Source organism: Camponotus vicinus, unplaced genomic scaffold (assembly GCF_025532165.1).
Source record: "Camponotus vicinus isolate PSW18456_S1 unplaced genomic scaffold, iyCamVici1.0 SCAF_12, whole genome shotgun sequence".
In the NCBI taxonomy this organism is placed as follows: Eukaryota; Metazoa; Arthropoda; class Insecta; order Hymenoptera; family Formicidae; genus Camponotus; species Camponotus vicinus.
In genome coordinates this window covers 12991117-13005312 of record NW_028141948.1, presented here as the reverse complement: position 1 = coordinate 13005312, position 14196 = coordinate 12991117, and the positions used below count along the sequence as shown (strand labels likewise).

The 14196-nt window shown below is 30.0% G+C and overlaps 2 protein-coding genes and 1 long non-coding RNA gene across 8 annotated transcripts in view; 2 read left to right on the top strand and 1 right to left on the bottom strand.

The window, feature by feature from the left end:
• The window catches only part of LOC145963556 (dynein regulatory complex subunit 7), an 80515-nt gene extending 77281 nt beyond the window's left edge, over positions 1 to 3234 (bottom strand). For 4 of the 5 annotated variants that reach the window (XR_014436202.1, XM_083085630.1, XM_083085627.1 and 1 more), the window contains exon 1: positions 2696 to 3234. Coding sequence is in view for 4 of the 5 variants with exons in the window: in XM_083085630.1 (XP_082941756.1) it covers positions 2696 to 3070 (375 nt within the window). In the remaining variant the exon portion in view is untranslated. The remainder of the gene's footprint in view (positions 1 to 2695) is intronic. The other variant, XM_083085631.1, reaches the window with a different exon arrangement.
• LOC145963557 (uncharacterized) lies at positions 1104 to 7946 on the top strand. The gene is made up of 3 exons (XR_014436203.1): positions 1104 to 1319; positions 3541 to 3635; positions 5078 to 7946. It is a non-coding gene; the product is annotated as an uncharacterized LOC145963557 (long non-coding RNA).
• Positions 7947 to 9301: 1355 nt separating this feature from the next.
• On the top strand, positions 9302 to 14059 carry Apc4 (anaphase-promoting complex subunit 4). 2 transcript variants are annotated; one of them, XM_083083744.1, is made up of 8 exons: positions 9322 to 9390; positions 9728 to 9864; positions 10048 to 10421; positions 10498 to 10698; positions 10846 to 11127; positions 11227 to 11450; positions 11539 to 12104; positions 12197 to 14059. In XM_083083744.1, the coding sequence occupies exons 2-8, from the start codon at positions 9759 to 9761 to the stop codon at positions 12595 to 12597; spliced, it is 2154 nt and encodes a 717-aa protein (XP_082939870.1). In that variant the 5' UTR covers positions 9322 to 9390; positions 9728 to 9758; the 3' UTR covers positions 12598 to 14059. The 2 variants fall into 2 exon arrangements, with proteins under 2 accessions (XP_082939869.1, XP_082939870.1); XM_083083743.1 differs by having other exon boundaries at positions 9302 to 9864.
• Positions 14060 to 14196: the final 137 nt, after the last annotated feature.

The following is a 14196-nucleotide window of genomic DNA, read 5'->3' as shown; positions in this document are numbered from 1 at the left end:
GTGTTGGTTTCTTCATTGTATAACTCTTTTTTTTAATATCGTTGATGATTTAAGAACTGTCAAAAGAATATTATCGGTAAATATCATTGATAAAGTATAATTAAAGACACAATAAAATTGGCTCGCTAAATGAATGATGAAAAGAAGAAAGTAAAATAAAAGTAAATTCGAGTCAAAACGCAAATGTATGATAACAAAAAAACTTGTTTCTTTACGAAAGTGTTTCGTTGCAAAAGTGATACTTATTTAACTTGTAAATGCATAATCTATTGCAAACGATAAAAGCTGTTGGTAATGTTCGGCGAAATACTGTCGTCGGTTTCATTGTCTATCTGAAACTAGACGTAAAAATCACGCGTTTATTTTAAATATATTATAAATAAATGCCAAATTTATAATGCGTGTTGTAGTAATCTTTTAACTTACATTATTATTTTTATGATCTCCTTTCTCTTCTTCTCTTAGAGTACACAACGTTAGATGAGATTTTCACCAGTGTTTGAAGATTTATACAGGTAAGGAATCATGTGGAAAACATTGCTTTACATTGTGTGATTCACCTTTAGAATACAGTCGTTTCTGAGCAAAAGTAACCGAAATCTCTCCTTTTATCTATTTGTATACCTATCGCAAATCATTTATGCGTTTGCGCGAAATATGTATATTGGTACATATACTACATATACATACAAATATAAACTCTAACATAAATATATGTAACGATGTATAATTATAAATTAGTATACATAATATATATATATATATATATATATATATATATATATATATATATATATATATATATATATATATATATATATATGTACCATACTTTTAAACGACACGAGTAAATCTTAAAAATTCATTTAATAATTTTAGAAAAAATTATGTCTTCTATATAAACATATAAATTCTGGCACATACGCGTGATCTCTTCCTAATATAGTTAAACCAAGCACATTGGGATCTATGATATTATTTTTATTTTTTCCGTATAGATTAATTCGAAATCGAATTCGACACGTGACGTTTGCATGCCTGGTCTCACAATCGATGTGTATATTATTCGTGAAACTCATGCCTTGTTTTGTTCGTGTCAGGGTTTTATTGAAGGTCATCATTTCGTGCTCGTTTGCTCGGTGTCTCGCTGATCCCGACCGTTACGGATTATTAATCGAGAAAGTGCGCGTTAGAAAGGATGATCGCGACTAATAATCGGAGTGTTAAATCTGTTTAATATCATCGTTAACGCTTACGTGTTTCATACAAGTACTTCTGGTATCTGCAAGTCTATTACTCCACGGTCAATGTTCTATGAGGTCAGTTTATCTATTTGCTTAAACTATATTGTCTTTTTTACCACATGGAACACACGTGCTTTAACTTTACATAACGTCATAATTCTTAGATTTTGAACAATTTAGTCTATGTTAAACTAATAATTATAATTATAAGAATAAAATTACATATGTATATTTGCGTTTTTATCTATAGTTATCGCACTATTTGTTATACTTCGTCAACGGACTGAGCTTTTTCAACGTATCTCACACATACGCAGACAATGGATTTTCTCAGATAATTACTGCTTATTAAAAACTGTTTTGCCTGCATTTAATTTTTAATTACTCATCAATCGGCAAAAATATAATTTGAACAATAATGTAGGATTTTTATTTTGTACATATATTGATTTCAGTCTAATATTATCAGTTGTCTTATTTTTATCTTGTCTGGCATAATTTTATGTGATTGCTTGAACGACTGGTTGATTCAATTAAAACACTTATAATTTTAAATTAAAACATTTATTACTTAAAATTCCTGTTTTTCTATATATAAAATTTATTTTATTTGTAACATATAATTTTAAACGAAAACGGTCGTTGAACGAAACGTAAAAAATAAACATCGAAAGGTTGTTCTTGTATGTATAAAGAAATATCGATATCATCAGTTATCGTTTTCACTTCTTTTTTATTCGATGTAATTTCATATGATTGCTTAAACTATTGATTGGTTCATTTAAAAAATACACTCTAATATTTATTATTAATTTATATATTTAATATTTATTATTATTACTCTATATTTATTATTAAAATAAGATATTCCTGTTTCGCCATATAAAACTTATTTTACTCTTGTAATTTATATAATTTGAATTGGGAACGGTTGAAAAATGAAAAGTAAACATCGAAAGGCTGTTCTTGTATGTAAACGACGGAGTTTCGATATTAAATCGATTTATTATCGTTCGCGTATTTACATTCTACTTTAAATTTGCCTTGATTTGCCTTTGCTTTATTCTTTTGAACAATAGCTTTTATCATTGTAACTCATTTTTCTTAATATCGTGTGATTTAAATTATATTTTAACGATGTAATATATTACAAGAAAACATAGGAACTAATATTTAGCACAAAAATGGCGGTCACAACTTTTGCAAAATCAACGTTAATTCTCCTATATTTTGATTCTCTTTAACTAATATTATGCGCGATTTATCAGATCACTGTTATTATTCGCAAAAAAATAGTTTTATCGAACTAAGGTAAGAGCTTTCAGAACAAAAAAAAAACAAGATTTTTTCAATTTATTATATTGATTTATTGGGATATCTCGCGCTTTCTCCAGTATCAGTTAAAGGTTAATACAATTTCTTCGAAAACGGAATTTCGTATATAGACTTACTTGTACGCCACATTCGTTTTCACATGCCAACAACAGCGGTCGGCGACTCGCGTCCTTCGCGTGGATCTGTCGACGAAAGTTTTCCGCGTACCACAACAATAATCTCTCCTTATCGCTGACGCGTCGATAAGTATCCGGAAGCGATCGGACATAAAGATCCTTGGTTATCGGGACATCGGGCCAGCATAATTTGACGAGGCACAACTCGCGTTGCACTTGTCGCAGGATCTCCTCGGGACGTCCGATTTGCGTTAGCACTTTACCGCCACTTGGTCCGTTATCATCCGCAAATTGTACGATCTCGCATTCATTTTCCGGACGTTCTCCCGCCGTATTCGCGCTATTGTCTAACCTTATTCCGCGCGTCCGATCCATCAGCGCGATGCGCGAAACGTCAGAATCGCGGCGCGAGAGCGACCCGCGATTTCGCGAGCGGAAATTCCGTATTTAACCGGCCGCGATTGTTTAACAACGCGATTACGAAACCGCGATTCGAATTCGGATCGACGAGTAAATAGCCCGCCGTTACTATGGCAACGGGATCCGGGCGCGACATTGTTCTTGCGCTTCGAGGAACGACTGTGGTGGCAGCACTGGATGGTAATTATGGATTTTCCGCAGCTAATATCACTCATTACAATTGCGAAGAAAGTTAGAGTTTCAAGTTTTGTCAAGTTTAATTCTTTACGCAAACTCAATTAATTCTTGTTTATTTTTTTTTACTATACTTTGCTCGTTAATAAACAGCTGATTAATTTTTATATGTAACTTGAATATATAAACTTTAATTATTGATGGCAATACGATATAAAGAAAAACATGATCTTTTTTGATGTAATTTACAGTGTTGAAAAAGATTCTTCGCTAAACTTGGAAAATACCGACACGAAGTTATCATTAAGAAATAAAGTCACCAGCAGCTTTAACGACAGAGACGAAGGTAGTTAGTACAATTAATTTACTAACAGTTAGTAAAATTAATTTATCAATAATAAACTGCATTCAGTAACGAAATGAGAAATTTAATCTAACGAATATTTCAGTTTATAAAATTTTCTACATTTTAATTCAAGTAGCGAAATCTTTGATTTTATATGATTAAAAAACGAATTTTTAATATATTATCTTTGGTCTATAATATTATAAATAATTTTTTTTATTTAGCATTTTTAATATGAAATTTTTTTATATTATTAAAAATCAAATTAAAAGAAATAAATATTCATATTTAAAACAATATTTTTATTAACTAATTTATTTTGAAGATTCTTCTTCGTAAACTTTCAACAGCAGTATAATGGTATAATTCATAACTTTTCTGCACTAGATCAAAAGACACGATCTCTCGTAACAATCTTACAATTAGATTATTTGTAATTCGTAATATCTTTCTTCATACATTTAATTATGAATATCTTATTAATAATAGTCGATATGATAAATTTTTTTAAACATCCTGATCAATCCTGATATCATATTTTTTATTTTCATTTGATTGCAATAAAACTTTCTCAACACATTGCATACCTTAGTTTAATATGATATTATAAAACATTAGAAATTGTACCAATTAACCAAGAAACAAACACATTAAAAATGTCAAATTGTGAACAAAACTGTAAGATTATGAGAAAAATGGGAATCTCCCACTATTTGCAGATCATTACTAATATAGATGTAATGTATATGAATATTGGACGAATTTCGGCTACACGTACATTTATATTAATAAGATTTTGCGGTAAATGGTGATAGTTTCCCATGACATAGCAACTCTGCTTCGAATGCAATAAATTTATTCATTTAATTTTCACCTGCTTTCTTCGGCGAGCGAAACTGAATAAATACTCGTGTCGTGTTCGTTGTCCAATCCGTTTTGTTTTTTGCAAAAAGACATAATATATGAAGATATAATATATAAACGCAATATGTGCAAGAATGCATGAAATTATCAATTATTACGAAAATTATGAGATTTAAAAATATTGGCATCATATTTTTTATTTGCATTTTATTACGATAAAACTTTTCCAACACGTCACACATACTGGGTAGCTACAATATAATAAATTATATTAAAATAGCCTTTTCTTGCAATTTTTTAAATTTCTTAATTTTGTGATGAAGCAATTTGGAAATCGGAATCATATTTAGAATAAAAAAATTATAAAGTGATTATAAAAAATTATAAATGATTATAATCTCGATTTTTGATGATCTTTTGTTTTCTTTTAATTAATTTCATTCTCAATTAAGCGACTCACATATGAGTAAACGTTTATTCAGTTTTATCCTGCAACGTATTCATTGTAGAGTTATAGATTTTTTCCAATTTAGAAAATTATTTCTTTTAATTATTCTAATTTTTTATTTTAATTCCAGGTTTATCCAGACAAAAATTCGCAGAATTCCTGAATGCCAACAGTTTCATTGACAAGATAACAAGATAGAATTGTTTAGAATAATTCGGAGAAAAAGAAAACAAAGTCGCATTATAAGAAAACAGAGAAAGAGGAGAAGGAACAAATCATTTGCATGTTAGGAAAAATCTGAAAAGATTGGAAATAAGTGAAATGATCATCAAGATAGATAGAATAAGAAACAAAATCATTCAAATGCTATTAACTGGCCAAATATAAATGGATGCAAACCTGTAGACCAGAATCCGAGTATGTTAACGCACATTTATCTATAAAATAGAGCAGCTAAGAAGAGTTATAGTCACTTATAATTTCGATACAGTTTATTTTGATTCAATTGCGTTTATATTAGAACTCTTGAATTATCAAATTTAATAATGAAAACGATATCTTTTTGTAATACGAAAAATTTTAATAAAAAAGGTAGGAAAAAAACTAAATTATAAACAGCATTTTCCATATTGAGTATAATTCTATGATGTTAAATATTATATAGACTACAATGTAATATACTGATATTGTATTCATTATTCAGATTTGAAATAAGATACTAGAATGTTAAATATTATATAGACTACAATCTTTATATAAAGAATAAGAGATAGCAATATAAGAACAGAGATAGGAATGTATCCGCAATATTTGCCCATATTGTGTGCTACATTTTTATGTATCAGTGATTATGATGGGTAATCACTGACATATCGACAGTGATTATGATGGGTAATTACTCGACACGTTTCGGTTTGCGTTGTGCAATTATCTTCTTCAAGTAATGGTAAGTCCCTGACGCAATAAAAAGAATAAAAAACAGACCTTAAGTTTGTATGTGATTGCTTTATATAAAAGTTGTCTCTTTATCTCTCTAATTAATTATTTAATGTATAAACCTGGTTGGCCTAGAATCTTAAGTAAAGTCCATGACGAAATTTGTTTAATCTCTGGTTCATCTCAATGGAATTGTAAACAAGTAGATAAATAAAGCTCATGACGAAATTTGTTTCAAATAAAAGTGTCAAATTGGTGAAAACTTTTTGCAAACACAAAGAAGGCTATAATAATGATTATTTTTCTTCTTCTTTTGTCTCATGTTTTCTTATCACTTGCGAAAAATACAGACATTTCAAAAGTCAGAATTTGACAAATCAAATTTTATATATAATTTTTGATTATGAAAAGAATATTTCAAGTATCAAATTTCAATTGTTACCAGTTTATTTTCTTTAGTTGTATTATTTTGTGTCATTTAGTTTTTTGTTTTATTATCAATTTTTTATTGTCATTTTTTAAATTTTATCTTAAAAAGAAGAAAATTGAAAAAAATTATGATTATAATAAAATTAATCAGGTAAGTCAATTTTGGAAAGTATTCTAGTGTTTGCGAAAGCATTATGAAGAAATGAAGGGTGAAGCGCGGTTAACACATTCATAAAAAACGAAAAATAATGCCTTCCTGAACATCTTCGTGGCCACGAACTTGTCAAGCGATTAGCGCATATTTATGATATTTTCTATGGAAAGGCAAGATGAAACAATCATGTCGACAAAACGTGCGGAATTAATCATTACACAAGGAGCAATATCTTCCAAAACACGAACGATGTTTCGGCGTTAGCCATCGGCTTTCTGCGATTTTACGACGTATCCACAAATGATTGACAATTTTGGAGTAATCGATATCTCAGTTTCGCGAGGCAATCAATTATCACAATTAGTCCACTTGGACACATACATGTATGTACACATGCATATAGATTGGTATATATATGTATATATATATTATAACATAAAAAACAAGATTTTTTAAATATCTTTAGCTATTGGTCATAATTTAAAAAAAATTTTTTTTTTGCGACAAAGTCTCACTCTTTTAAATCTCAAAATCAATCGAAATATTTTAAAGCTAAGTTTGTATATTCGATATTGATTAGTGAGTTACACGATGCACGTGATGCGATATTAATAGAGTTTTATACTTGCTCAAGTTTTTTCTGAACATTAGAAGTATTGAAGTATGTAACTGAAATCGAATGAGTGGCTGTCTAGGTAGAAAATCGGATCAAGAAATGTTCGCGATAGGTATCAAAATGGATTTAAATTGAAAGATGGGGAGCAGATAGGAATAGATTAAAAGAGCAGACGAACTTTAATTTTTTACGAAAGTAAGACAACTTTTTCTTTTTCTTTTTGGTTTGGTTGATGGCCAAATCCTTCGTCTACTCTTCGTCTTTGCATCCTCTTGATACCGATGAATTTCATCGTTCGGGGACGAAATCCGTTTCCTCTCTTCTCATTTTTATTATGCACTTTTTTCTATTTTAACTTATGGTATGGTTATAACGACTACGCACGTCGTGCTTGTAGTAATTAAGTGGTAATGTGCGGATTTCTTATACGTATAGATTTCTTATACGTATAGATTTAGAAATTCTCGAATCTAAAATCAGAACTTAGGAAACTTAAAAGATGCGAATTATCAAAAATTTGAATGCCGTGGCATGAGAGTTTCTTTGGAAGGGCCTAATTCAATTAATGATAATTGGTTATTATTAACTTATGGACGACGTTAATTGATTATTTTTCTCGCTTATAAGTCTAATCTAATTGATTATTTTTCTGATGATTTTTTTCAAACAATAAAATTGTCAACAATTTGCTTTAGTATTAATATTCTTGTTCGCACATTCAAATTTTTGATAATGCCACATTAATAATTTGGAAAAATATCTCAATGAATCAATAATTGTAAAACGCGAATAACTGTATTATATAAAAAAATATCTATATAAAAAGAAACAAGTAAGAATAAATAAAAAATGTGTAAGTTTCTATCTAAATAAATCAAGACAACTTTTTCATTATTGTAGCGCCTTCACTCAAAGTATCTTTCGAATCTGTAAACCCTTTTTCCCAATAATGTTTTATTTTCTTTAAAAAAAATTTTTTTTAAATGAAATGAATAGATAATGAAAAAAATGTTGAATATTTCCATTCGAGTTGTATATTCATTAAAAGATTCTTCTGTATAGATCTTTTTATTAAAAGATTCTTACATTCATTAAAAGGATCTTCTGTATAGATCTTTTTATTTTAGTTAAGAATAATATAGAAGTATAAGGAATAAGCATTTGATAAGACATGAACATGATTTGACAGGAACATGAATTTCTTCATCGAATCAAGCAATTAAAACAGAGAGAACGAGAATAGACCATATTGTTACACTCCATATTGTAACTTTGCACGAGAGAAGGACCAATCATTTTCGTGGACCAATCACTTTCGACCAATCATTATCGTTGCTGAGTATAGTATGGAGATACGAGAATGGAGAAATGATCGAAGGGGAGAAGATCATATACATTATATACATAGGAGATGAGATTAATTAATTATAATAAAAAGTTTGACAAATATCCTCTTGTACCATGAAAACTATATTAAATAGTAGAATATTTCTTAATAAAATAATATTAATGAAATAATACAAAGGCATCCATTAAGAAATAAATAAAAAAATTAAGAGTAGCATTGATATTTTTCAATAATAATAAAAAAGTAAGAGAAGAGAATATTTTGAAATTTATATAGATTTTAATTTATAAATTATCAATGAATTTACCATTCATTATCAAGTTACACAAAATTGATAAATATATTTATATGTTGCATAATTTTGATATTATCAAAATGACCAGATTATAATATTCCATGTGGTGGCGATTTTTACTTTATTGATAAAATTACATGGTAATCATAAAAATTCTTTTTATCAATCCTAACTTTTAATTCATTCAAGGCACTTTTTTTAAATTATACATATATATGTTTTTTGTGTAAAATATATATCTCAGTTTGAAATATATATAATTCTTTATTTCAACAATATAATTGATGAGGTGTTAAAATTTAATTTTGACATAATTGAAAGTAATTAAAATTTATCCTACGCGACACGAGCCAATCAGAAATCGTTTACTCGTTGCCCGATCTCTAATTAAGGACCTTTAATACATTAATGCAGAAAGTTTAGCAATAAAGAGCAAATCTTTGAATGAAGACTTGCTCTTCGTTTATATCATTTATACATATATCGTGTTTATAACATATATCGCACAAGGTCCGGTCCCTCTATCTACGGACCTTGTCTATCGCATATGCACCTCCAATGTCAACATATCCCCTCCACACATTTACAGCGTGTAGCGTCGTAACCTAGCAATCTCTTGATCTGTGATATATTTTTATTTTTTCTGTAGACTAATTTGACAATTGGTTTGTTCATTTTGCTTGCATTTTCCACCCTCGAATCTCTCTTTCTTCAATCTGAATATATATTTATCTCGTTTGCGAATAATTTTAGGAAATGCAAGTAAAATAAAAAACCTGTTGAGTTCGACACGTGACGTTTATGCGCTGATCTCAAAATCGATGTGTATATTATTGTTTTATTTTTTTCTTGTAACGTTTTGTTGAGGGTCATCACTTCGCTCGCTCGCTCGGTTCCTTCGCTAGTTTTATTATACATTATTAATCGCGATTATTTTTATGTCGTCTGTGATCATCTGTAATGCTGGTTAGCTAATTGTTCTATTACGAAGATTTTCTTTAGAAAGTTGGGTTGAAAGATAATTTTTGAAGTCATGGCTGGTACTATGAGACAGCTGGAGGAACGTCAGCTTCCCGCAGAAGTGACGACGATGTTGTGGTCACCGAAAATGGATCTCCTGGCAATTAGCAATGTGAAAGGTTAGTTTCTGAAAATCGGCATGTGTCTACTTAACATTAGACAAAGTTAATTTTATCTTCTCTCTTTCTCTACAGAAAAAGATAAGAAAATCAAGCTTTTCAATTTGTGTCATATAACGTTTATAAAAAGAAAAATTATATCTTAGAAGATTCAACAATCATCTTCAGCATGAAATATTTCAGGTGAAGTCGTTCTTCATAGGCTCACCTGGCAAAGGGTCTGGTTGTTGAGTCCACAAGATGAATCTGATACAACTGTCCATTTGGCATGGAGACCCGATGGCAAGCTTCTTGCAGTGTGCTATGAGATGTCCAAACTACTCTGTCTTGTTGATGTTGAAACTAAAAATATTATTCATAAAACCAAATTGCCATCAAATGAATCAACCGCTTGTGTTAAATGGTTGTCGCTGTCAGAATATGAAAATCCACCAACAAATGATAAAGTTAGTGAACCTACAGGCGATTATCTACCACCTCTGGCCAATTTAATCAGAAGTTACAGCTCAGAACCAGAACGCAAGGAATTTTTGTCTCATATTCTAGATATGCTCTTTGTATGTACTATAAGATACAGTACTATGGCATATTTATGATAATAGTGAATAATAGTCACATATTTATCTTTTATAGATTGGCCAGGCAAATGGTACAGTGCTAATGTACATTTTTGGAATGTTTTATTGTGGCATCATAAATATAGGGCATGGACCAATTTTACAAATTATAGGTGGATCTGGTGACCCAATATGGGTTACGTGGAAAGACAATAGTTGTATTAAAACAACTAGAGTATCCTGTTCTCTACTTGAGAAGAGCACAGCATTTCTCAAGGTTTCTTATACATATATAATATACTTTATAATTGCATTTGTAACAAAAGTTTTAGTGCAAAAAGCATTATTTTTCAAAGTATCATGTATCTTAACTTAAAATAATGTAAAGAAGAAACAAAATTATTAGAGCATTATATATTTTTAGGTTGCACAAATTCAAGCTCATATAGAATGTTTAAAAGACTATCTTTCACGTACTTTAATGGCTACTTGCGAAGCTTGGGAGACAATACTTTTGGAAATGGATGAGAAACTCACGCGATACGCGGAATCAAATCCACCTGGTAGTATGGCCGCAGACTTCTTAGAACTATTAATGATCGGAATACCTACAAAAAATTTAGAACATTTTCTACTTCGGGATCTTACGGAGAAAGGATTAAAAAAATTTGGGCATAGTATTGAGATGTGTTACAGTAATATACAGGTACTTGTAAATCATCGAATGTTATCTCTTTTAATTTAATTGCTGCGTTTCGTGTTCCATTTTTAAATGTTAAGATAACTAATGATTATTCCTTTTCAGAAATTGGTCTCAAAAAATTTAACTAGCGTCGGTATGGCCTTAGTTTATCAGTTAGCCGAATTAAGAGGTATGGCACGAGTAGGTGGCACATATGAAGCGCTAGGGTTGCGCGATGAAACGCTTGTGACTAATGCCATCAATGAATCTGAGGCTTTTTTGGCAAAATCATATGAAGTTGAGCAAGTGATAGATCAGAGTATGCGCAATTACAAAGCATTTTTCCGGTATAATATACAAATTACAAATCGAATGATTAATTAATTTATTATTGTTTATATTTAATTGTTGTAATCGGTCTCGTTATATTTACAGATGGTTATATGTAGCCATTCTTCAATTAACAGATGAAAAAGCACCTTCGGAAGTAAGCCGCGTAAGTCAGCAAGAATTAACGTTTATCGCTGAATTTTTGAATGGTTTTGATAAAACCGCCCCAAGAATGAATGGCAGGATAAATCTAGAAAAATTAGGTCAATATCTGCGTCACGAAAATCTGCAAACTCCTTTGACCTCGGAAGGAAGCGAATGGGCAGCTATGCTCGAGGCAAATAACTGCTTGCGCAATTATGCGCATATAGTGAAACAGGATTTTAATTTATCCTTACTACAGTCTCATGCAAAATTAGTTACTGTTGTGGAAAATGTTTTCGCAGAAGCCTATCGAGGTTTAGTCGAGCATTTTATAATGGTTTCGATCTCTCTACCATCGTTTGCATCTCTCGTATCTTCCCAGATTCTAACGAGCAACGGAAATCTCTTATTAGCTATGAGTGATGCTGATAGCAAAATTTTGAAACTTTTTAATATCGAATATTCATCTGTAGAACCTGCATCTCTTGCTTCAAAAATGGTTACGATAGATGTAAATTATAAGCAAGGTTAGTAGAGCACTTCATTCTATTTACAACTATATTGAAATTATCTTCTTCATTACAGGATGTAAAAATATAATTTTTCTGTATGTGTCTAGGAGAAAGCACGGATACTGTGATAGTGGATTTACAATTTTACTCACAAGATTATCTTAGTTTACTGATATTAAACAAACAAACTCATGCATCGTCTCTCGTGCAAGTGCCATTGCATAATATATCTACTCTGTATCAAGATAATACGGTGACTTTGGCCGATATCATTAGTGCAACGTGGCCAAAACCGTTTCAAGGAATATCCGCGAGACGACTAGCGGTCAGCGGTCCTCGAAAAGTAGCTGCCATTTTAAACGAAAATAATAGAAAGATCCGTTTACTCGAGACTGAAGCAGAACCCGAAGATGAAGAGGATGATGAGGAAGAGGAAGCACGACTTTTAGAAAATATGATGGATACCACACCCAGCACACATTTCTCTGGAGAAAGAAACGAATCCTAGTCTTACCTTAAATGAACCCTAATAATACTCTTATTGATTTAAAAAAGTATTCTTATAATTAACTTATGTATATAAAATTAATAGATTAATTTTACATATATAACAAAAAACGAAATATATAATATATTATCTATATAATAATATAATTATATATTATATATATAATTATAATAAATACTGTAGATAATATATTATTTCGTTTTTCGGTTTTACTTCTTAAACAATAGTTTGAGATCAAAATGTGTGCGTGTGTATGTGTATATATATGTATATACAAAAAATTTACATTTTTGGCTTTTACATTAAAATATAAAAAAAAATCATATATAATTAGTTATCCAAAAATAATAACTAATGATAACGCGTTATTTGCTAATCTTAAGTTTTACTATGCTGGTAATACTACTTGTACTAAATACCACAGTGTGAAGAGACAATTTAAATTTTTCATATAAAATTTTGTAGTTTTCACAAAACATGATCCGCGTGCAATATGCAACTGTTCTTATATATTACTTTGCATGCATTTTTTGAAGCATAATAGTAATAGGGAAATAATTAGGGTATTCTTTTACTTATGCTTATGTTTATTTATTAATTGTTGCGACGGAAGAGAGTCATCAAACTTGAAAATTTAATAAAAATATTCACAGTGAGCATTCTTTCTTGCTGTCTCGTACGTACTAATTCACTCGTATCACTTTCGTTCTCTTACTTTCTTACTTAGTCTTTCTCTCTTACACATTCATTTCCGCTCATACATACGTCTGTCTCTGTTGCCTGCATGGCCGTAACATTAGCTGCTTATAGAAAATGCAACGGTGATTGACTTTTAAAAAACATGATCCGCTGATGTAGATTTAGAAGTATACTCGTCTTCAATGACGCTGAAAAGTCATACCGTTGTTTCTGAACGCAGCCATTCATGAGCTTATCCGCAGGTATGGATCAATTTTTTTACCATTATGCCGATTTTCGGCATCTGGTATATGTGTAGAGTTATGTATGAAAGTGTATGGTTGTGTATGGGTGTTACTTGGCTATGTCTGTGGTACGATGTATATGTATATATACACATTCAATTCTTAATAATTATTATAATAACAACAATAATTAATTAATACGAATAGAAAATCATTTTACGTTGAATGACTTAGTTTGCTGAATATTAAAACTTCTGTTCCCTCATTGACGTCATATTTAATTATAACATTAAAAATGAGAAATATGATTTTTTTCTTGTAAAATATATATAAAATAGAATAGTTTCTTTCTTTGTCATTATTTGCTTGCAATGATATATATAAGTAATTCTAAATCTGGATAAGTTGTCATATAATATATTTTCATTGACTATATAAAACATGCAAATAAAATATATGTGCGTTTACTAATGCAAGTTGATAAAAAGGGAGTTTCCGATACATTAGATATATATACCATCGAAATGCAAGTAATGATATGTGAAAAAAATTTATAACTTATTTCGGCTTTCGTATTTTGTATATATTACAAGAAAAATATTCATTTCCCGCTTCTAACATTCAATATGACTAACAAGAAAACAAAAGATTTAATTCGTCAGTAGTACTTCATAAG

Excerpts from the sequence above, each read along its gene's own strand:
- Apc4 (XM_083083743.1), top strand. The coding sequence starts at position 9,759 with ATGGCTGGTACTATGAGACAGCTGGAGGAACGTCAGCTTCCCGCAGAA. Across the intron at positions 10,422-10,497 it reads ATATTCTAGATATGCTCTTT|ATTGGCCAGGCAAATGGTAC; the intron begins GTATGTACTATA and ends TATCTTTTATAG. Across the intron at positions 11,128-11,226 it reads TGTGTTACAGTAATATACAG|AAATTGGTCTCAAAAAATTT; the intron begins GTACTTGTAAAT and ends ATTCCTTTTCAG.